The sequence below is a fragment of the Gobio gobio genome (genome assembly GCF_949357685.1).
Source record: "Gobio gobio genome assembly, chromosome: 8".
Taxonomy (NCBI): Eukaryota; Metazoa; Chordata; class Actinopteri; order Cypriniformes; family Gobionidae; genus Gobio; species Gobio gobio.
Genome location: NC_137114.1, coordinates 39,101,203 through 39,127,136, shown reverse-complemented (window position 1 = coordinate 39,127,136; position 25,934 = coordinate 39,101,203). Strand labels below are relative to the sequence as shown.

The window sequence follows — 25,934 nt, the reverse complement described above, 5'->3', positions numbered from 1 at the left end:
TTGGTTCTTAAGGAAGCTCAAACGTGCTGGGTAACACGAGAATGAACCTCATTGGTTAATGCTGAAGCTCAAGCATGCTGCATAACACGAGAATGAACCTCATTGTTTCTTGAGGAAGTTCAAACGTGCTGCGTAACACGCGAATGAACCTCATTGGTTCTTGAGGAAGCTCAAACGTGCTGCATAACACAAGAATGAACCTCATTGGTTAATGCTGAAGCTCAAGCATGCTGCATAACACGAGAATGAACCTCATTGGTTCTTGAGGAAGCTCAAACGTGCTGGGTAACACGAGAATGAACCTCATTGGTTCTTGAGGAAGCTCAAACGTGCTGGGTAACACGAGAATGAACCTCATTGGTTCTTAAGGAAGCTCAAACGTGCTGGGTAACACGAGAATGAACCTCATTGGTTCTTAAGGAAGCTCAAACGTGCTGGGTAACAAGAGAATGAACCTCATTGGTTCTTAAGGAAGCTCAAACGTGCTGGGTAACACGAGAATGAACCTCATTGGTTCTTAAGGAAGCTCAAACGTGCTGGGTAACACGAGAATGAACCTCATTGGTTCTTAAGGAAGCTCAAACGTGCTGGGTAACACGAGAATGAACCTCATTGGTTCTTAAGGAAGCTCAAACGTGCTGGGTAACACGAGAATGAACCTCATTGGTTCTTAAGGAAGCTCAAACGTGCTGGGTAACACGAGAATGAACCTCATTGGTTCTTAAGGAAGCTCAAACGTGCTGCTTAACACGAGAATAAACCTCATTGGCAAAGCTTGAGCTTCTGTTTACCATATCTGATGTGTGTGTTGATGAATGTTTATATGTGAATAAAAGCCTAAATTAAACCTGTTCATCATATAAAGCAATCGAGTCTCTTCAGAAAATTTGGACTAAACCGCTCGATTCATATGATTAGATTTACGATCTCTTTATGAACTTTTTGAAGCGTCAACATAGCTGTCAATGGAGGGACTGAAAGCTCTGATTTCATCAAAAGACCTTTATTTGTGTTTCGAGGATGAACGGAAGTCTCATAGGTTTGGATCAACATGAGGCAATTGATAACAGAAGTTTCATTTTTGGGGTGAACTATTCCTTTTAACTTTATATTTACAATAAAGATACATTCGGTAACACTTTATAATAAGGTCTCATTTGTTAACATTAGTTAATGTATTAACTAACATGAACTAAAAATATGAGCAAAACATTTGTTACTGTATTTATTCATCTTTTTTTTTTAATTTTATTAACTAACATTGACAAAGTCGTTCATTATTTGTTCAGGTTTGTTCAGTGTCCATTGACTAATGTTAACAAATACAATTTTTAAATAATGCATTAGTACATTTTGAAATTAGCATTAAAGGGATAGTTCACGCAAAAACGAAAATTTGATGTTTTTCTGTTTACCCCTAAGGCATCCAAGATGTAGGTGTCTTTGTTTCTTCAGTAGAACACAAATGAAGATTTTTAACTCCAACCGTTGCCGTCTGTCAGTCGTATAATGCATGTGAATGGGGTCCAATTCTATTAGAGTAAAAAAACATGCACAGACAACTTCAAATTAAACCCTGCGGCTCATGACGACACATTGATGTTTTACGACATGAAACGATCGGTTTCTGCGAGAAACCGATCAGTATTTATGCTATTATTTCACCTCATATCAGATGAATGTCATCAGCTCTCCAGACAGCCATAACTTCCTGCGAATAAGGTCAAAATACTGGCGCGGTCATATACATAGATGCCTCATTAGTGCCTGTGCGGATCGGTCGAATGAGGAATCTACGTATATATTTCTATGACCGCACCAGTATTTTGACCTTATTCGCAGGAAGTTGTGGCGGTCTGGAGAGCTGATGACATTCTGCTGATATGAGGTGAAATAATAGCATAAATACGTTTTGTTTCTCGCAGAAACCGATCGTTTCATGTCGTAAAACATCAATGTGTCGTCACGAGCCGCAGGGTTTAATTTGAAGTTGTCTGTGCATGGTTTTTTTACTCTAATAGAATTGGACCCCATTCACATGCATTATACGACTGACAGACGGCAACGGTTGGAGTTAAAAATCTTCATTTGTGTTCTACTGAAGAAACAAAGACACCTACATATTGGATACCCTGGGGGGTAAGTAGAAAAACATAACATTTTCGTTTTTGGGTGAACTATCCCTTTAACTTTTTTTATGCAGTCTTACGGAGCCCCACACATGACATGCGGACAATACATTGTGGCCACGAATTAAGAATTCACTCTCGTTTTAGTCGCTTCTCAAACAATTTTTCAGCTATTTTACCTGGTAAATAAGAAAAACAAAATCTTTGCAGTATAGCTTTCAATCTCATTCACCCTTGACACCTCAAGATATGTAGCAAGCTTTGAGTGTGAATAATGAATACAATGTTGATGTATTCTTCATTCAGAGTTCAGAGCACTTGGTATATAGTAAACATGGACTACTTGGTGCATTTTTAACAGCCCCATTTCCTTTTATTGTATGGAAAAGAGCAGCTTGCACATTGTGCTGAACATCTCCTTTTGTGTTGCATAGAAAAAAATTAACGACTTGGAATTGTATGAAAGTACGTAAATAATAAATGACAGTGGCCAAGATGGATCAAAGTATAAACACATTGCATACAATTTATCCCAGTATCAGTGTTACACGACACGCAAACGCTTTGACATGTTCAAAGAGAACTTTTTTATTATAAACAGAAGGCATCAAAAACAAAGCAACGTCTGTCCCTCATTTCCAAAATGATTTACAAGTCATCAATCATTTGTATAACTCTAATATGTACAAAATAATTTTTCAAACTCCTGAGAACTAAATATAAAAAAATGAACATGAGAAGATAAAAAGCACGGTAACTAAGCGTGAACATCCTCTGCTTAATGTTCTGGCCTCATACAAAAATATGTTTATTCCATAGACAAATATCTCCTGCCAGAATATGTACAAAAAAATAATATATACCACAACTGGCCACCGTAACACTTCCAAGTGCTACTGTTGTAAATTTCCAGTGAGTTTGCACCGCTACAAGTGCTTTTGAACTTGCAACAAATCCAGAAAATACAGTAATAGTGGGAAACACAAATAACACTTCAGGAATACACAAGGCAAAAGCGTCATTGATTGATGAAAGAATAAATATCTGATGCTTTTATGTACGTCCAAAGGCACTATGCTTGTAAATATACTGTATTTATTTTTAAATATAGGGAGAAAGCTAGAAATTTAACCTTATTACCAAACTGCCAACTTTCACTATGTTTTGCCATTTCTATAAAGTCATGTAATTGTTACATTAAACATGCATGCAAGAGTCAAAGTTATTTTGTGTTTGAAATTACTTTCTGAATGAAATGATAAAAATAATGAAAATACTAGACTCAAGAGTTTTTTAAGAAGAGTCAAGACTATCTTTTTGATCATTAGTGAAACAAATAACTACCCCATTAATATAAAGATGAGAAGCAGCCCAATTTGTTGAGAAAAAAAAAGAAAAAAAAAAGGTTTTTGTCTTGAAAACACAAAACAGACTGAACCACAGCTGTAGCAACACTGCAGCTGATTTATGAACAATGAATCCAGGCGTTAGCAACTGCCGTATCTTTTCCAACAGGCATGCAACGTGTGACCATTGAGACTCATGGAGAAAAACAACCTTGCGTGCTTGCGAACAGATGCTCAGCACAACTCTAAGCTGGAATGAAGCGAGGTCTGTTTGCAAGAGAGCTGAAAATATTAATTACAAAGTTCGATCTTTGAGGTGAGGCATGCTAGAGGAAGCCCATGCGGCACATGTCTGCTGCGCGCCAGACGGTTTATTCTGGGAAATCTGAAGCTCTCGACACAGACATGGGAGTGTATGAGTAGTAAGGGTGGAGAGATGGAGAGAAAAAAAAGAAATCAGCATCAAATTAAAAGGAGTCAACTAAATTGGCAAAGGCCACAAGGCTTCGGTAAAAACCTCAGGGGCCGACCGTGGTCCTTTTGATCTGTCGTGGCGAACGTCAACCCCCCATCAGCCTATGACAGGTCCTCAGCACAACCACATAAAGCGGACTCCTTCCATTGCTCTCTAACTTATCCATTAATGAAAAAGACACTGTCGTAAGAGGGGTGTGTGATGAAACATGTCAAAATATAGACAAGCTGGGTTAAAATTAAACTGCATGTGTTGAGTTGAGTGAAACATGCTGTATTTATATGCATACACTGCAAAAAAAGTTTGCTAATCAGTATTTTTGTCCTTTTTTCAGTAAAAATATTTACACATCTTTAAAGCATTACATTTAGCTAAGATGTCAAATTTGCACTTGAATAAAATACATTTTTCTTATTCCACTGGCATCTTTTTAAAACACTGATTTATGCTTAAAACAAGAACTATAATCATAATAATAACAACAATTCTCAAAAATGCCTTATTTTAAATATATTTATATTATTTATTACAATGTAATACAAATAGCTAAGAAGCCAAATTAGAACAATACATATTGAATTTATTCATTGGCAATTTTTTCTTGTTTGAACTTGAACACCAAAAGTTAATTTTTGAATATTCTTTACAATACGATGCATTTTCTTGAGAAGCAAAAATAACAAAAAGAATAAAGATATGTATATTTATTACAATATAATTTTAAAATATTAAATATATGACATTAATTTAGCTGAGAAGTAAAATTCGCACAATACAGTACATCTTACGCCACTGGCTTTCCATTGTTTTAAAAAAAAACCTACAAAAAATTGATTTATGCTAAAAGCAATATTAATAATATTAACAACAACAATAAAAATCTTCTTATATGGAACACCAAATGTAAAGTTTTATATTATTAATGCAATCTTTTGCTTCTCAAGAAAATGTATCTTAGTTTAAAGATATTTTTTCCCCAAAAAAAACTGGACCAAAATACTGATTAAAAAAATAAAATAAAATTCCCTGCAGCAAACATAAGACTCACAACTTTCAAACTCAGGTTATGTGACTCTTCATGTGATGTTTTGCTCCTACACCGGAGAAGTCGTGTACATACATAATTAATAATAATGAAAAAAGTGAAAGGAAAGAACCAAGAATACTCTGCACCTGGTTTTAAAGCTAACAGTTATGTGCAATGTGGTAACTGGAATGGTTACGCACACAGTATAGCTTAATTTTAGCAGACTTGTTTTCTTTGTGTAAATCCACCCTGTGATCATAAACCATGTAAACCTCTCCCTTTACATCCTGAAGTCACAGCAGTCCACCAAACCAAAACCATCCAGAACATATCTGCAGTATATTACAGCCGTTTGATACGCGTAAAACGTGAGGATGAATTCGTAAAACGAGCTTGGAGAATACGTAAAACACATTTTAAACATACACTTGATCTCACTCTGCTGAGTTAAATAACACTCTCTCCGCTGACTTTTAAATTATTGTTGTCCAGTGAAAGTTCCCCTGCCTTTTCAAACATACCATTCCCTGCGTGAAATCACAGATCCATCCACGTGAGATACGTAGTCGCTGTCTGTGCCGTTGTCGTAGCACTCGTCCTGCAGGTAAGGGGAGCCGTTGTGTAGAGGCGGCCCACTGGGGTTCACGTTATGATGGTTGTGGTGGTCGGAGTAATACGTGCCCTCTCTCTTAAGGCTGAGATTGTCACTCCAGGCCTCCATGTCTTTGTGGTCATTGGGATAATCGGGATAGATAATGTCTCCTTCCGGTTTAGGCTTCAAGTCCTGGCTGCCATTGCCTGAGTCGTCTCCGTACACGTCATGAAGCTCATGAGGCTGAAGTACATCCAGTTGAGACTCTTTCTGCATGTCTGATGGGCCGATGTACTGCTTGGTGTAGTAGTCTCCTCTGAATGTTCGCCGTTGACGCATGTAGAAAGCTCCCGCCAGTGCCATCAGCAACACCAGGATCAGGATCCCACCGACAGCACCGCCCACAATAGTGCCCAGACTGCTGCCCGGAGGAGAGGCCTGAGTCGGGGAGGTGAAGTGGGCACGCTGATTGATAGGAGCTGTGATGGTTAAGCTGGTGCCAGGCAGGATGGACTTGGTGGTGGTGGTGGTGGGGGCTGCAGTGGTCGTTGGCGGCTCTGAGAGGGCGAAATATGGGCGAACATTAAAATACAGACAAAGAAATAGATCATTAGAGGCAAGTTTTTGACTGACAGGCTGCTGTTAAATGTGTACAACTAAAACTGTGGCTGTGGGGAAAAATTACTATAAAACATCTAGAATTCATTTTATTTACGGAGAAAATGGAGGAAATTTGTGGAGCCAGAGAATTAGGAATCATATTATATAGAGAAAAAAAAAAAAAAAAGTATATGTATAATATATATGTATAATATATATATATATATATATACACTTTTTTTTGTATGTTATATACAAAATAACATACAAAATATATATATATATATTATTATATATAATATATATAATATATATAATATATTATTTAATGTTTATATATATATATATATATAATATATGTAATAATTATTATTTATTTTTTAAATATTCTGCTTGTTTTGGTTCTGTTGGCATTACATATTTATGGTTACATTTATAGTAAGTCAGCTGGATTAATGGTATCTAGTTTCTTCATAGTTTTATACTGTGTCCTTGACTCCTATATAGAAAAAAATTAAAACAAAAAACTAATTTTGATCAGTTCATCACTATAATTGATTTATGCTTAACGCAACACCAATTTTAAAATTCTGTCCAGTACTGACAAGACGATATTAAAAACTACAAGTAAACTAAAACTTATTTTAAAACATATTTTAAATGATATACATGCATAATTAAATATCCAATAGCAAACAATATGATACAAAAAAATCTCAGTTAGGTCCAAGGAAAAAGTGCTTTAGAGGCAGGTGGTGATTTAAAGATGTCATGAACTGGCTTTTTAAAAAATGTTTACTGTTGTCTGAGGTCTACGTTTGCATGGTTTTTATATTCAAAAACATCATAATGAATAAACCCTTGAATAAGGTTTTGAGCCTCTCAAGACATGCTCGGTTTTTATGGGCGTGCCGCATTGAAGACTTGGAAGTAAACGCCCACTGCTATGATTGGATAAGCGTTGCATATTTAATAAGCTTCGGCTCCCCTATGCGTACGTGTGAGGCATTGTTTTGAAACCGTGTGGAGAAACAGCAACAGGAATGATTTGTCCCTCAGGGCTCGCAAAATGTCTTTATCAAACAAACACAATGATTTATCTCTCATCCACCCGCAATTAATATGAATGTTATTTTATATTACTTGGCCTGCCCGATCGATGGATATACATGCGTGCCAAGTACGTTGTATTTTTCCTTCAAATATCAAGTCAAGAGAGTGAACAACACGCATCAAGAAAGGAATGATATTTCACTATTTAAGATGATATGTATTGGTAGCCCGTCTGGAAAACACATAGTCCTGGGACGTTGGGCTTTGCGAGCCCTGTGACAGCGTGGTAAGTTATGTTTAGTGTACATGTACACAGTGTAACATTGTATTTTAATCTGTAACAATGCAATACTATCACATATAAAAAATTGTTTTACTCAGATTAGTGTGTTGCTTCATTCATTCATGTAATCTCATCCTGTCTGCAAATCCAGTCTCTTGTTTACAAATGAATCCGTGGTGAAATGAAGGAACAAACACGCAATGTCTTCCCCGCGTAAGCTGGATATTCATTAAACATAAAGTTCAACCACGCATTTCTAATATTAGAATCCGAAGGAAGCGTATGCAGTGACTGTGTTATTCCACAACCAGGCACAGCGCAATATCTTGCCATCTTCGGCATGTTTATTGCTCTGTAGTGCGATCCGTTTAGCTCCACAAGTCGGTGGGCGGGGCTTCAGAATCAGGCGTACATATTTATCTGTTGAGGCGGCGTTTCAGAAAACGATGACATCAAGGGTCGACATATTCTGAGATCGAGCATTTTCTGGGCCTGGTGTCAATACAAGCTTTTCTTTGACTAACAATGAAGTTTTCAGCTCCGAAACTTACAGGATATTCTTATATCACAATGAACATTTATGTATCAAAGGCTCGAGGGAAAGTTGATTTCTCAATTCATCACCCCTTTAAAGGTTATCTTTCAAGGACAGAAATTGCAGTCACAAAGAGGACAAACTAAATTTCCTGCTGATGTAACGGCAGGTTCAGGCACAAAAGGGCACAATCATTTGAATTTGTAGGCCTGTGAGAGTACTGTGAGAACGAACAAGATTTACAGACTAGTACATCAAGATTTTCTGGGGACATTAAAAAGGGAGAAGCTCTTTTGGCTGGTATGACTGTGGACTATTTGGTGTATCCATTTCCTGTACGTCAACTAGGGACAACATTCATTTTAAGAGAGTCACTCTAAGCCCAGTTTCTGATTTTCACTATATCATTTGGTTTTTCTCGGTCCTTCCTACATCCATGTTTGTGCACCACTGAAGTCCAAAACCTGCCACAATATTTGGATTATGATTTGACCACAAGAGCTCCATTATAGATGGGCAACTTCGGTCCTGGAGATTTTAGCTCCAACACCTATTCAAATACACCCGAACCAGCTAATCAAGGGCTTCAGGATTACTAGAAAGCTACAGGCAGGTGAGTTTTTATTAGGGTTGGAGCTAAACTCTGCAGGACAGTGGCCCTCCAGGGCCTGAGCTACATGATAAAGTTTCCTCATGTTTTGCTGCCTGAGGAAGAGCCAAATATGTGGTAAAAAGCACAGTGGCATATATCTGATTGAATTAAAACTGCTGCGAGTTTGATCCAACTTTATTTACGTCATTGCCGAAACCTCACAGGCCAAATGTAGACCCTTCTGGCACATTCTGCCAGCTTTTTTCTTTCTTTCTTCCTTTTTTTAAAATGGTATTTTCAACAAGAGATTCAGGAATTCACCTATTCAGTAACAGGAAATACAGACTCAATGAATACACACAATGAAGCAACAAACACAGAAAAGCTGTTCCAGAAATTACCAGGATGCAGTTTAGCGAAAAAACTAAAGTCAAATAAATAAATCAAACACTATAAATAAATAGAGTGCTGCAGGAATTACATACTTTTATAGGCCAACCTGGAAATTTGGAAGTCATCACCCTGGTTCCCTCTACAAAAACTCAATAGGATCTTTCCATTAGCTTTTAGATTATTGCAGAAAGTAAGTTGTGACAAACATTTAAGTTTGAAAGTTTATGATTCTTACATGTTTTGTTCATCACAATAATTTTCACAAATTATCCCAATTTTTTTAAAGGGGTCATGAACTGAGAATTTCCTTGAGCTTCTGACATATAAGACACTATGAGAATATCCTGTAAGTTTCAGAACGGAAAACTTCCTTGAAAACAGCTTTTATTGTAACCAAACCCAGAGAACGACTCATTGTGGAATGTGCCCATTGTGGAGAGCATACTTAATCGCTGCAACTTTGGCCCCGCCCACTGGCATGTGAGTGAGATGACGAAGAGAGAAGAGCAATAGTACAGAATCAATGGACTAAAAATAACATTACCTCACAAAGGATCCTAATGCTAGGAATGTGGTTATTTATTCTCAACAATGTGAATGTCTCAGTTGATTATTATTCATTTGTATGCGGTACATTTCACTGTGGATTCTTTGGTAAATCAGTCGCAATTTCAAAGCAGGCTTTGCAAACAGACTTTTACGGTATGGACTTCGACAGTAATGCCACAACATGCAAGTAACTGTGTTAATTCTAATGCCAGATCTGTGACCAGTGATTTCTGATATGTAATGATTCATGTACAGTCAGTTCTTTGTCTGTGTGCCAGTAAATCAAACCAGTGACTAAACGGTCAACTTCACATTGTTTGAAGCATTCGTTAGTGTGCAGAAATCACTGCAATGAAGGGAACACTGCAACCTTTCATGCCCCGAACTAAATACAATGCTACAATCAACTTTTCACGATTAGTTAACCTTGAGAGCTGTAATAGTAAAAACATGCTAAAAGTTTTCGAAAGAGTTCTTAGATATTTCATATGCAAAGATGCTAGCCAATCACAGCAGTGGACGTTTACACTGAAGTCTCACAGCAGACACGCCCCTTAAAATAGAGCGTTCAAATCAGAAAGCTAAAGGAAAAATGCTGTTTATTTCGAAATTATGACCATTTTTGATGTAAAAATCATATTAACTTTATAAGTGCACCCCAGGAAAAAATTATAAAACGATGCAGACCCCTTTAAGCCTAAATAAATTTGCCAGAAATAAAAGTTTTTGGTTAGAATAGTTTGCAGGATCACAAGAATCCCGACAACCTCTGTAGTCCCATTTAGCCGCTAAGCAGACTTTAGCAGACTTTTAAAAACACAACATAAAATAAAATACATCAGTAATACTGATGCAATAATTATGTCCTAGAATAAAACATAAAAATATGTTGAGCTTGTGTTAACCACATACTTTATTTCAGGCATTAAAAACCCATAAAAAAAACATTGACTTTTTAAACAATGGAACTGGAAATGCTTATCTTGGGGTTTTAGAACTCATTTCTACAGCACAATATTATTCAATGGAATCAAACATTTATTATACCAATTATATTTGTGTGTTAACTTTACATTTTAATAGAACACTCTATCAGTTGAGTCAACTGCACTATGGAGATCTATGTGTGTGGTGCACAAAAAACAGTGTTTGTCAACCATGTCATTTTTATCCAGCTCCACCGAGTCAGCAACTTGGTATCTTGTTTATGCCTCAATGCCTCACTTGAGTAAATAACTGTGTGGGTAAGTATGAATGGTGTGTATTTCAAGAGGGAAGAGCAAGTGTCAGGACATAATTTATCACCCAGTGATCCTTATTCAAACTTCAGCCCCTCATGGACTAAACATCATCACTTGTATGTGTGGACCTGAAAGGTTACGAGAAACTTCTCACCTAGTACCAAGAAGGGTACATCCTGAAAGCTCTGCCCAACATCATTCTGGACTTCACACCTGTATTGTCCAGAGTCGCTCAACTTTAAAGGACGAGTAAACAGAAGGCTGCCATTAGATGTGTCCACACCTGCAGGCATTGGTGCGTCCAGCCTGGGGAGTGACAAAAGACAGATTATCAGTTTAGAGCTTGTTGACATCAAGTTTTGCAGCAGGAAGACACCCTGAAACGACCTTTTGAAGGCCCCAATATACTTTCAGCAAAAAACAAAATCAGGCCAAAATGAAGTTCGCCAACAGTTTGCCAAAGCATACTTTTTTGGAAAAGTGTGCTAGTAAACATCTTCGAACTACCTGTGTGTATCTGTGGTGATTTCATAATAGGTAGGTGTGGCACTGAGGCTCCACCTCCTTTGACATGGAAATCTTCTCTGGCTCATTTCTTCCGTTCAGTCTGTCAAGGTCAGGCGCGAGTAAAAACATGAGCGCACTGGAGAGCTGCTTTATAGTTGAAATTGGAGTTGTTGACACTGACACTTTTTTTAACCCCTAGGAGTTGGAGCTGTTTTGGGGTCCTTTAGAAATTTTGACAAGCTCTGACATTTGTGTTTTTTTTCAGTTGCTTATAAACACATTAATGGCAAAAGTGTAATTACACTGTATTCAGCACAAACTGGGCTACCATAATATGTGAGCAACATGTATGTACATGCTTGTATTTTTGAGAGAAAAATGTTTATGCATGGTTTTTGAGAAAACAAAAAAAATTGTTTTAAAATGAAGGCCTCAAAACACACAATAGATATGTGTCCACAAGACTTTTGACTCATGTGTGTATTTGCCTTTGCTTTTTGCTTTAAACTGATGTGAGAATCATTGAGCACACTCATTCACATAAAACAATACACTGATTTAAAATTGTAAGAGTTTTTCTTCACAAAGCCCGTATGCGAGGAGGCATGATATCTAATGAATAATGATGGAGATCACCTGAGAGCACAAAAGAACATAATAGCCCGCATAATGACCTGCATAATAAATGAGCTTAATTCCGGTGTGTGACTGAGAGCAACAGGACATACCTGAATATTATATATTATTCTATTGTACTTATCTAGTAAATGCATCTTGATTAAAGAATGTTTAAATATTTAGACTAGAAACAAGACAAAAATTACTAAGAGCATTTTTGTTTTGTTTTTGAAAGTAGTCTAAACAAACATTTAGATGCAAAAAAAATTGAATAATAAATAATTAAAATTAAAATTAAGATACAATTTATACAAAACGAAATTCACTGTAACGAAAGCAATTAACTTTCTACAAAACAAAAAAAAATCACTTTCTACAAAACAAAACTCCAGAATCATTTATTTAGAATGTAGTCAACAAAGGCCTATTATATTTTAAATGATCAAAAGATTTGACTACACTGAAAAAAAACCCTCTTCTTATTTAGATGAAAATTGTACTTATCTAGTAAATGCATCTTGATTTAAGAATGTTTAAATACTTAGACTAGAAACAAGACAAAAATGACTAAGAAGAGCATTTTTTTATAAATTTGTTGTACTATTTTTTATGTTTTTGAAAGTAGTCTCATGCAAAAAAAAATTATAATAAATAATTAAAATTAAGATACAATTTATACAAAACGAAATTCACTTTAAAGAAAGCAATTCACTTTCTACAAAACAAAACTCAATATTAACTCGATAAAACAAACTTTGATATTAAATTAAAAAAATAACATTAGGCTATAATATTTAAACATCAATATGAAGCAAAATACGTTTGACTGGTACTATATTTATAGCATCTGAGCAGACATTTGTGAATACAAGCTTTATTGATGTGACACTAGGCTCTTTTACAATAAACACATTATAATCTCTCCAAAACAGGCCAAATAAATCTTGTCTAAACAGTCTTGCGTGTATGACATGCAGCAGGATTCATATTTAAACGGTCTTTGGGCGTTTAATATTCACAGATGCTAACAGAATAAAGCCTACCTTACAATCAGCACTGAATCGTTTGCTCTTAGAAATCTTTGCTCTTTGCTTGTCTCAAAGATTAAGCCATGCAGGTCTAAGTGCACACGGTCGGTACAGTGAAACTGCGAATGGCTCTTTAAATCAGTTATGGTTCCTTTGATCGCTCCAACCGCTACTTGGATAACTGTGGCAATTCCAGAGCTAATACATGCAAACGAGCCCCTTCCGGGGGTCGGGACGCGTGCATTTATCAGAAACACATCTTTTCCAGCAGCACCTGACCAATCAAGAATAGCACTTATCACTCTATTCATTTTCTGTTTGTCTATTTAATAATATATATAAAAATAAAAATAAAAGTCTTACGTGTTCTGTTCTAGATTAATTGAGACTTGTTACAGCACTTGCATATTGTTGCCCTTGACTGTCCTAGTTGTTTCTATTGCACTCATTTGTAAGTCGCTTTGGATAAAAGCGTCTGCTAAATGACTAAATGTAAATGTAGAAATGAACAGCTTTTCATGAGGAGAATAAATCCAGGGTTACTGCTCAAAGCATCTCAAAACGATGTAGCTGAAGTAACGTTACAGCGCTTCACTTGATGTGTTTGTATGAGTTGATGTGTGGGCGTTGATGTGGGAATCGTCAGTATTTGAATCTGAAAGAGCGCGTTCTCCGTGGGCGTGGTCGCATTAGCGGATAATGAAGTGCCTCGCGAAAGACTGGCATCTATCACTTTCCAACCAGATTACATAAACACAGCATATTTGTTTCCGATTTTCGAAAACCTGACATTTCAACGTTTCTTTAGACATATGTCTCATGTTTGTGAGACAAGTCTTCACTAAGCTAGAGTTCCTTTTCTGAAGACTATCTGAATGAACGTCTTTGACAGAGAGGCTGCAGATCGCGCATCATGTTTGTTTTCTTTATTTTGCAAAAAGCAAAACATTTTGTTTTTATTGTGACTGTACACAAAAAAAAAACTTAACAGATTATAATGATGTATAACACTTGCCTGAATGATAAAAAAACCGACAGAGTTATTTGAGTCTCTTTGGCACTGATAAAAAAAGAGAGCCGATCGCGCCGGCGTGACCGCCGACTCGAGAGGGTTAAAGCATTTTGCTTTAAAGTAATCTATTGTATAAAGTGCTATATAAATAAACATGCCTTGACTGGAGCGCTGAATTGCAGCACTTGTGTAAACATATCCACATTGCTGTGATTGGATGCTTTCTTAACTGCTGTTTTCCCACCGCTGTCATTTTTGTGTGTGTTCATTTTGTTATTCAGAACAAAGCGTGTAGCACATATTTCTATTTATATTATATTATAGATTTCTATTCTAGCACATATCTATTTTTATCATCTAAACGCCACTCTCAGCAGTGTGGGCTGTTCGCTAACAGTATACTTAACAGTATTTTGAACTTCTCTTTACCCCTAAGCAAAATGCGAAAAAGAACTGTGCCGTGAGCTTATCAGGATACTCATCAACAACCACAGCTAGATTTTACCATTGAATTGACATGTCTAATAAGATTAGAGGTGTCATGATGTAGTGTAGATGAGAGCACAGACCTGGTCCAGAGGTACAAAAGAGCAGGTGGGTTGGCACTGGCTCCACAATTCAGCTGTACATTTTTTTGTCCCACGTACCATGCATTCTCCCGGCCCATCACCATAACATCTGGAGCAACTGTAACATAATTTAAATCATTGTTGCATGAAATTAAAAGGCAGATAATGAACATCACCTTGCTATAAAAATATATAGTGCTTAGCAAAATTTAAATCCCTTTCTTCCACAGAACACAAAAAAAGGATATGTTTTAGGGCTGGGTTTTGACACACATTGATTTAGATTCAATTCATCAGGTACAATACATGTCATTTTTTTAAATGGTTAGTTCACCCAAAAAATTAAACAAACAAAAATAAGTAATCAATCACTTCAAACTCCTAAGACTTTCGTTCATCTTCGAAAACACAAATAAAGATATTTGAAATTAAGTCTTAGAGATTTTCACACAACTACTACTTTAGGGTTTCGTCCAAATTTTCTGAAAAGAAAAGGCCCTATTTTAACAATCTAAGCACATGGTCTGAAGCGTGTGGCGCAAGTGCACTTAGGGCGTGTCTGAATCCACTTTTTCTAGTTTAGCGACAGTGTTTTGGGCGTAACGTGCAATAAACCAATCAGAGTCTCATCTCCTATTCCCTTTAAAAGCCAGGTGCGCTTGCACCATGGTGGATTGCTAGCCTATTTACATGGCGGAATATAGACACCCTCAACCTGACGAGTCAGTTTAAATACATGTGTGTATTGCCACGATTGCATCCCTGCTGCGTCCCTGTGTGCGTAATAAGCAGAGTGTACGCATGTTGTGCACCCGCCTATAGGCGCATATTACTAACGCGCCCTTTAAATAAAAAATACTGCGGCATTGACTTTAGACTCGGTTTTTCTTGGTCAATGGCGCAGTCGTTTTAATCCTTAATCGCCCCTCAAGTAGGGTTTACGTTTGAGTCCCTTGGGGTCAGATAGACCCCAAACTTTTACAGAGCGATTGCATAAGGAAATATAATTTTTTTACATGGAAAACTATATATCATTTTTTTTATTTACTTCTCAACTATACATTTATGCTGTGTTTTTGCTGGTATTTGGTAGTTTTTTACCTATTTACTGCACAAATACGTAACTATGTCATAAATTGGCTAATTAAAAATTAATCACTTGAATGATGATCTTAAATAAATATAAATAGTTTTTGGACATTGCTCTATGTGTTAGGGATAGAATACCGCCATCTGTAGGTTTGTGGAAAAACTTTAGGAATTATAGTTAAAGAGAAAAAGAGTGCAATGACCACATTATCCAATAGAGGTCCATAGGAAAGTTATGCAAAAGTTAAGCTGCCTTTCATCTTTCTTTTATTTGCCCTTTTCCCTCTCTTTCTCATGATTGTTCCATGTTGCATTTGTGCTCTAGTATTTGTCCTTCATTTATGTATGGAATTTTTTCAGATTTATGCCGGTTTTGTTGATTTTATTTGCCAGTTTCTATAAAAATGCTCTCTGTTGCAGTCACACACATGTGTGTGTTTGTGTGTGTGTGTGTGTGTGTGTGTGTGTGTGTGTGTGTATGAGACAGAAAGTTCGTTCCACTTTGTGTTTATGCTCTAGGACCAGATCTTGATATAAATGTAGACATTTTCAGATTTATACTGGATTTAGTTGATTTTTTTTACAAACAAAGTGAAAAAAAAGCATTTTTTTACATTTTCCCATTCATTGCCAAAATCCAAGAAAATGCTCCAGACACCTGTGTTTGTGTGTGTGTGCGTGTGAGTGAACATGCTTGCTCCATATTGCATTTGTGCTCTAGTATTAGTACTTCATTTATGAATGAAAATCTTTCAGATTTATGCCAGTTTTGTTGATTTTATTTGCCAGTTTCTATAAAAATGCTCTCTGTTGCAGTCACACACATGTGTGTGTTTGTGTGTGTGTGTGTGTGTGTGTGTGTGTGTGTGTGTGTGTGTGTGTGTGTGTGTGTGTGTGTGTGTGTGTGTGTGTGTGTGTGTGTGTGTGTGCGTGTGTGTGTATGAGACAGAAAGTTCGTTCTACTTTGTGTTTATGCTCTAGGACCAGACCTTGATATAAATGTGGAAATTTCCAGATTTATACTGGATTTAGTAAAAAAAATTTGACAAAAAAAGTGATTTTTTGTTTATTTTTTACACTTTCCCATTCATTTTCAATGTGGGGTCAATCTGACCCCGAGGGACTTAAACAGTAATTTTTTTTTTACACACCTTTAGAACAACCAAATCAAGCCCAGATTTTTTGTGCATGTTTAGATAGATTATTTAGGAAAGGTCACAGAGTCTCATGGCCCTGAGATGAAGGGAACACTTTTAAAAAATGGAGGAAAAGTCCAGTGGGGTCAGCTGGACCCCAAGGGACGATTAAGGGTTAAGTTGTCGTTTTAAGATCAGCGAACATAAACATAAGCTCAGCTATACTGCATAACACTCGAGAACTAACCTCATTGGTTCTCACACGTCAAGCAAGAATTACGTTTATCTCTTTATGAACTTTATGAAACGTCAAAGTGGTAGTGGTGTGGACTGTCAATGGAGGGACCGAAATCTCTCAGATTTTATTATATCTTCATTTGTATTTCAAAGATGAACGAAAGTCTTACAGGTTTGAAACGACATGAGGGTGAGTAAATGACAATTTTTTTTTTGGGTGAACTAACTCTTTAAGGATTCTGTAAACTATACAGGAAACCCCTAGTTGGTCATTCCTAAAATATTAAATGTTAAAATGAACAATAAACTTTGTTTTCTGTAGAATGTTTTATTTTCAAGTAATGAAACTATCATTTATTTTAATGAGACACTAAAATTGAGCATAACACCATTCTCACGCTTTGGACTTGAGTCCCAGAAACAGCAAGGGGAGACATGATTGGCTAACTCAATTACAAAAAACCTCAGGATACTGGCTTAGCTGTGGCTGAGAAAATAAACTGACATGTAATATTGAGAGAAGATTCAGGAGTGAAACAGCCTTGAGATTCAACCCCAGCAGTCTATATAACAACAACATGATCAAATTCTTATCAAAACGGGAAGTGTTCTACTTATTGAACAATGTAAACCACAGTTGCCCATTTAAAAACTACATTGGAAAAAATAAATTCTAAATCAGACATTTTCATCTTTTTCAGTAAAATATAGAAACATTTTTTAAATGTAAAACAAATTTGCTTGAGAAGAATAATTGCATAAGATGTTAAGACTTATATATAAGAAAATAGATCTTGCTTTAAATGTAGTTTCCTTGCCTCAATATCAAATTGTTTCGCTCTTATTTTAAGCATAGATATCACTAAATTTGTGTAAGATTTATGTTTAAACGAGACTTACTAGCTTCAAGTAAATATATTGTGTTTTAAGGATATATTAGATATTGTTACTGGAAATCGAAAATTTGCAAGGTCAGCTCTGTCTATGATTAAACCATTAGTATTAATACATGTATGAGGTGGTAAAGCTCAAAAGTAGTTTTTTCACTTTTAAACACTTTGGAAGGCAATTTGTGATTTATTGAGTACTAAAGCCTCCCTCTGTCAGTATGAACTCTCCCACTTGTATTTCCGCTCCTGTTGCTGCCCTTGCTGTGCTCAGATCAATATTTCATAAAGCACCTCCATTAAGCTGCACGCCGTTCAAACAGACACCAGCCAAAAGAAAGCACATCGAGGATTACGGCTTTAAAATAACTCCTATTGAGAGTGGCAAAAGTGAGCTATCAATGCTCATTTGTAACATATAGAAAACCCATAGAACTCTTGAAATACAAAACAAGAGTAAAGTTATTCTACAGTGAGAACGTTAAACTCACAAAACACATTGAGCCGGTAGGGAATGCGGAAATCTTTGGATAGGGCTGGGTGACGAACAACGCAGCTGAGGGACCGGCCAAATGCATCCCGGGTGGGGGCCAAGAGGTAGTGTACTAAAGTGGTGGTAGTGCCTTCCGGCTCCGCCTGCGAGACGACTGATGTCTGACCCGGCAGGTCGGATTCCCAGAACACCTCTGCCGCTGGGCGACCCCTTTCAGCTGTGCATGTCGCCACCAGTGTTTCACCATCTCCAGCCAGCAGAGACAAGGAGCCAGGAGACACATAGACCTTTGGTTCCACTAAAGGGAAAAATAAGGAAGAGATGAAACAAAACTTAACGATAAACACATAAAAAGAATAGTACTTTTGTTTAGCAAAGTCTAATTAAATTAATTAAAAGTGACAGTGAAGACCTTTATAATGCTACAAAAATGTTTATTTAAAATGCCGTTCTTTTAAAGGTTTCCATACAAATTGTAAGCATCACAACTGATTTCCACATTTATAATAAAAAGAAAGACTGCAGTAATGATGCTGGAAATTCAGCTTTGTCATCACAGAAATGAATACAATTTTAAAATACACTATATTGCCCGAAGTATTGGGACACCCCTCCAAATCATTGAATTCAGGCTTTCCAATCACTTCCATGGCCAAAGGTGTATATCAAGCACCTAGCCATGCAGACGCTTCTACAAACATTTGTGAAACAATGGGTCGCTCAGTGAATTCAAGCGTGGTACCGTGATAGGTAGCCACCTGTGCAATAAGTCCAGTCGTGAAAATTTCCTCACTACTAAATGTTCCACGGTCAAATGTTAGTGGTATTATAACAAAGTGGAGGCAATTGGGAACAACAGCAACTCAGCCACAAAGTGGTTAGCCATGTGAAATCACAGAGCGGGGTCAGCGCATGCTTAGGCGCACAGTGTGCAGAATTCGTCAACTTTCAGTCAATAGCTACAGACCTCCAAACTTTGTGTGGCCTTCAGATTAGCTCTAGAACAGTGCGTAGAGAGCTTCATGGAATGGGTTTCCATGGCCGAGCAGCCGCATCCAAGCCTTACATCACCAAGTGTAATGTAAAGCGTTGGATGCAGTGGTGTAAAGTACGCCGCCACTGGATTCTAGAGCAGTGGAGATGTGTTCTCTGGAGTGACAAATCACGCTTCTCTGTCTGGCAATCCAATGGACGAGTCTGGGTTTTGCAATTGCCAGGAGAACGGTACTTGCCTGACCGCAATGTGTCAAGTGTAAAGTTTGGTGGATGGGGGGGATTATGGTGTGGGGTTGTTTTTTGGGGTTGGGCCGCTTGGCCTTCTCATCCAACATCAGTGCCTGACCTCACAATTGCGCTTCTAGAAGAACAGTCAAAAATTCCCATAAACACACTCCTAAACCTTGTGGCAAGCCTTCCCAGAAGAGTTGAAGCTGTTAGAGCTGCAAAGGGTGGGCCAACTCCATATTAAAACCTACGGATTAAGAATGGGACGCCATTAAATTTCATATAAAGGCGTCACAAAACTTTTGGCAATATAGTGTATATTAAAATAATAATATAATAAAAAACGTTATTTTAAATTGTATTAATTTCACAATATTACTGTTTTTATTCTACTTTTGATCAAATAAATGCAGCCTTGGTGAACATAGACATTATAAATAAATCTTACCAACCCTAAACTTTTGAATGGTACCATGTAAAAATTAAATATTAAGTAAGAATTCTATTTAAATAATAGTAAGTAATCAATTTGTATTATGCATTACAGTACTTGACTACAAGATTACTCTAAATGCACATCCATCAAGAAAACAAAAAATAAATAAAAATATGGAAGGGTCAGGAAGAACTGTACAAAATGTGTTACTGATATTGAACCTGCAATGATATACAACAAGATGAATAAATAAAGAGGGGGAAAAAAGAAGTCATGTAAAGGATGGACGCCTTTGTACTCTCAGAATTGATTGATTACCCCAAACCCACAAATTCGCATTAAAAATGGATGATCTGAAATTACTGAGTGCTGAGGTAGGAGTAGCACAACATCCCTGAGTGCATCTGAGTGGCTTCTGTCTCCACAGAAAAGTGGCATATTAGTGTCTTAATATTACTGAGAGAGTCTACATGGATTTACAGAGAACAAAAGAAAAGATGCATTGTGTATTACAGCTGAATCAATCATTGTGAAATGTTTTGCTGCTCTGAGTAATAAAACCCCACACTTGTTGAATTAAAACAACTGACTCAATTTCAACTGTTTTTATTTCTTAAATGACATTAGACCACTCACCTCAAAGGCTGCATTCACACTACAAGCCAGTGTCCAATTTCGATTTTCTGCTCAAATTCAGCTTTTTTATTTTGAGGATGTTCACAGGACCTTATACATGTGGCACATATAACTGGTCTAGCAACACACAGGCTTACCCTGCTATGTTTTTATGATACTCAATGGGATTTCATATTGTATTATTACATTAAATTATAACTTATAGTCTTATTTAAATGCATCAGGATTAACATTACCATGACAACATAACAGTGACATGCCCTAAAATAATCATAATAATAACTATATACTGCAATATACTGATTTTTTACATACAGTCAAACCAAAATGTATTCAGACACCTTAAACATTTTCTCCCATTATCACAGTTTATTCGCTATAGTTTAGAAAATGGTGATAAAATATGACAAGAACTCAGGGTTAAACTGTGTGTCAGAACAAATCCATCAATAGATCAAACAATGCTTAATTTTGTTCAGTCTGCGGTGTAAAAGGCCACATTAGCAATTAAAGAAAAAACACTTAATCAAAACATGGTCAGGTCAAAGTGTGAATAATTTTGGTCCCAAATTTGTATCAATTTTACTGGTAGTCCACTGTATTAAGAATATTTGGGTGTAATATGTCACAGTTTACTTCATTTTGCTATCCTCACTTACAAAAATGAAACTACTGTATATATTAATAAACAAATACAACTACAATATTGAATTTTCAGCAGCATTACTCCAGTCTTCAGTGTCACATGATCCTTCAGAAATCATTCTAATATGCTGATTTGCTGCTTAAGAAACATTTATTATTATTATCAATGATGAAAACAGTTGCTGCTGCTTAATATTTTTGTGGTAACCTTGACACATAATCTTTCAGGATTCTTTGATGAATAGAAAAATCAAATGAACAGCGTTTATTTGAAATAGTCATTAATAAATGTTAAAAAAGATGTCCTTGCTGAATAAAAGTATTAACGCGTAAAAATCTAGTACTGTACTGAATGAAAATCGTCTGTTTGTGATTTGGCCAACAGTCAAGTGTGTTGTGAACACAGCCATAATATCCTTTATTAATGAAAACGTATGAATCCTATTTTCATTTGTCCTTTTCCCTCTTTCCTTTCTCCATCACTCTCTCTAGAGAATTGCAACAGCTGTGCTCTTAAGAAACCGTTTTACCATGTGGGCCAGGAACGTCAACTTAATCCTACACGCAAGGCCGTCTGCTCCACACACCTGTTCTACTCTGTTTACAGGCCGGTCCTGTATACAAGAAATCTAAATAACCCCAGGGACCCCTAATGCTAAATATAGCCCTGCGGCACCTGAGCGGGGGGAACCATAGTGCATCACTGAGCACTGACATCGGAGTGCCAAGATCAGACCCACCCTGCATTCATCCAACCTGAACCCTATGCCATCTGCATCACGCTGGAGCTCTGCTGACTCAGAGCTTGCAGGGGCATCTTGGCAACTCATTCACACCCAACCCTCCTGATAGAAGAAATAAAGAGCCAGCTGATCTGATGGCGCATGTTGTGGGTGGGCGAAGGCCCTGGAGAAGGCCCGGGTATTGATTTATCATCAGACCAGGCAGGATTTAGGGCTGGGTCACCGTCGCCTACATAAATCCTGACTCGAAACATTCCTGTTTTGGGTTGCAGACCACGGATGTCGCCAAAACTGTTCCTCAAATAATTTCTGTCATTACAATGGATTGCAAGTGAAAGCTAAATAATTGTGTTAAAAAAAAGGAAGAGAATGCATTGTGGGTACAAATTACACCACTTAGCTTGTGTGCCATATCTGATGCAGTTTATTGTCAAAATTCACACGGTCACTGAGAATTCCAGCGATGATTCACCACTGTTAAATTTACAGGAATAGGAATGGCGCCTTTAAGCTTGTGTGCAAAAACACACAAGCTCGAAGCAGTTGATTGGCCAGTGACATTTATAGTTTTAGGGTTTTGAGTCAACTTCTCCTTTTCCTTTGAAAACGCCATGGAAAAACACGGCTTTGCTTTAATGTCTGAATCTGTTATGCCATTACAGACTGGATTGATAAAATTAAAACTTTTGGTTTGCACTTACAATAAGGAAAAGATTAGCTTCTGTTTTTTATGTTTTGCAGGAAAGCAGAAAATAAACGGCGCCCCGCGATACAAAATAGAACAAGGAATGTATTATCATGCAAGTGTATGACAGATATTTTTGTCATCTTTTAAGCGTTTGACAACACTTCATTTCACTCAAGCAGAAAAGGGGCTGTTTGAAGGGTGTTTTCCACCCTTTTCTATAATTACAACACACACAAATAAGCCATTCCAACACTAAATCAAACTTGCCTATAATTCCAGTCTTGTTTTCAACTGAGAATGTTAGTTAAATCTTTGCAGTTCCTTGCATAAATAAATGCATGTATCTATGCTTTGCTATTGCTAATGGGGGAATTATAACAAAACTGCAATGGGTGGATGGATGGATGGACCTCCTCAATAAAAAGAGATATAAAAATGTAAGATCCAACAAGCTATAGGGTTCAGGAGGATTTCTGATGTTTTACAAAATGATTCACCTGAAAGAATTCACTAGTATTATGCAATTATACAATGTACAAACTGTTAGAGCACAAATATGTACTTACCCATAATGTCCACAGTTGTAGATGCCTGCATGTTTCCAAGTTGGAAGGTGACCACTTTACAAGTGTAGGTCCCAATGTCTGCAAAAGTCATGGCCTCCAGGACAATGGATACATCTTGCATTGAAGGTTTGAGGAAGTGCACTTTTTTGCTGTACTCCTCAGCTATGGAGATCCCGTACTGGGGGTTGAAGACGGCTAAAGTGACTGTGCCAGAGGGCAGCCGGCGTTCCCAGGAACTCTGGGTCAGGCTAAGGTCTGTGCTGACCTCCACCCTACAGGTCAAAGTAACGTTTTTCCCCAGCACTGCAGTCACCTGCTCAGGAACCACCACCTTGTTGGCCCACACACCTGGAGAGATAAATATAATCAGGAATAATGATACAGGAAATAGACCAACAGTAGCCATCTCTTTTCTTTTCTTTTTTAAGATTTTGGATTCAGTGCATCAAAACATTTACTGTCTAGCTCAGTGGTCCTCGCTATTTTTTTCATGAGAGCCACACTGATAGGACAAAAACAATAGGAGAGCCACTTTTACCGCAAACGTATCAAAAGTTACATCCAGTCATAACTAGCATGTCTGCTTATCAATCTCTCATCCCTGAACATACAATAGCTTATGCAATGCAATAAATACAAAGGTAGATAGATAGAGGGTATGCATAATATATTTTTAATGTAAACTTTAACCTTGTTATTTTTTTCTACATTAGATTTAAACGCCAAAATGGGTTTTTACGCGCATATTTTTTGCGTGCATATGATACGCACTTTATGGCGGGTTAATGTTAAATATGCACGTAACCCCAATGGGTTGACAAGAATGCAAATCATATGCACATAAAAAGTCATTTTGACGTATCAAACGCAAAATAAATACAATTCGTGTTATAGATACGCATTTCATGAGAACGTGTTGATCTATAAGAGCACATTCAGCGTTAAGAGCTGGAAAGACCGTCAAAACTGGCATCTCCGCAGTAAGTCATTTATGTAAGGGCAGAGCAAGTTTAAATATATTTTCTAGTCTATATTTCCATCTTGCAATGCTGCTGTTTTGGGTATTTTTTAAATCTAAATTATTTGTAATAGAGCAGACACTTTAGATTTTTAATGGGTTATGTTATAGCCCTGCTTGTTTTTAATGTTTTTATGAAATATCTGTATTGACTGCATGATCATTTCACCGTATATAAAGCTGGGCGAGCCGCAAGAGACTCGCAAGCCGTGCAATGAGTAACACTGGTCTAGCTGATAGAGAAAAAAAGTAATTGGAAAATCCCAGGAAAAACACAGACAAGTGCAGTTCTGGCATGAAACTCTAGATGGCGCAGGCTGATGGGTCCTTAACTCATTTGGTAGCGATCAAATCATTTGTTCCACATAGCTCAGCTAATTGGTTGCTGTTGCATCAGCGGCCAATGAGCTGCGGCTCAACATTCAAATACTGGTAGTGTTTGCTATAAGCAGTCTGCAGTGCACTTTCAGAAACCCTCTACCTTCCCCAGCTCCACCTGTATAGATCTGCTACAGGAGGTTATTTCATGTATGTTACATGTGCAGCAGCAGCAGCATGTCTTACATGCTCACAGCAATGTCTGTGAATGTATTGGCAGTAGCAAGCCTAGGTACTTGCTCTGCAGCAGCAGCAGCGTAGCAGATCTATTCTGCCAAGACCAAATACATTAACATTGCCATTAGGGCTGAAACAATTAGTCGACATTATCGACAACTTCGACAATAAAAATGGTTGACAAATACTTTTGATTTCATATGACCTATTTGAGGGGCCTGCAATAACACCGTCTGACCAGTGGGGCGTTGTAGCCAGTGTTGCCACAGTTACTTTGAAAAAGTAATCTGATGACTGATTAGTCCTTTAAAAAGTAACTTTGTTACTTTGCAGATTACTTGATTTTAAAAGTAACTAAGTTAGATTACAAGTTACTTTATTAGTTACATTCAGCAGTTGCCGACAACACCCCTGCCGCCTCAACATAGAAATGACAACCGTTTTTGCCAACACACACTTTATTGGAAGTGCATTTTTAACAGTAACGTCAACAATGTATCTCCTGACATTTTAAGTTGAAATGAAAAAATATTTCCTGGAAAAAGAAAATGTTTTAATAAAAAATGTAATAAGACAGTCTTTCTTGACTTCACTTAATATAAATACTCTCCCCGAGACGCAAGAAGAAAGCAAAAATATATATTTTTACTAAGGAAAATGACTAAAATAGTAACTCACAGTGACTTGGATAAGTTACTTTAATCTGATTACTGGTTTGGAAATAGTAACGCGTTAGATTACTCGTTACTGGAAAAAAGTTGTCAGATTAGAGTAACACGTTACTAAGTAATCACTGGTTGTAGCGCAGTACTGAAATGCAGCCCTCCCGGATCCAATCAAAATAGAAGAAGACAACGCTTCGGAGTGTAAAATGTGGGAAAGGTTAACATAACTACAAAAAAAAATGCTGTCATGCAGGGCCACCAACTCTCACTTATTCAAATCACGCAATCGACACTGTTCTCACGCCACACGTCCATTTTCTCACGCAGTGAAATATACATTGCAGAGCAAAGAGGACACAGACAACAT

At 37.1% G+C, this 25,934-nt stretch overlaps 1 protein-coding gene across 1 annotated transcript in view; it reads right to left on the bottom strand.

The window, feature by feature from the left end:
• Positions 1 to 5,335: 5,335 nt before the first annotated feature.
• Positions 5,336 to 25,934, bottom strand: part of nectin3a (nectin cell adhesion molecule 3a) — a 47,080-nt gene continuing 26,481 nt past the window's right edge. The window contains exons 2-6 of the mRNA XM_079822923.1: positions 23,330 to 23,677; positions 18,390 to 18,689; positions 14,550 to 14,667; positions 10,970 to 11,121; positions 5,336 to 6,126 (exon numbers count right to left, since the gene is read on the bottom strand). Of these exons, the coding sequence (XP_079679049.1) occupies positions 5,489 to 6,126; positions 10,970 to 11,121; positions 14,550 to 14,667; positions 18,390 to 18,689; positions 23,330 to 23,677 (1,556 nt within the window). The 3' untranslated portion in view covers positions 5,336 to 5,488. The remainder of the gene's footprint in view (positions 6,127 to 10,969; positions 11,122 to 14,549; positions 14,668 to 18,389; positions 18,690 to 23,329; positions 23,678 to 25,934) is intronic.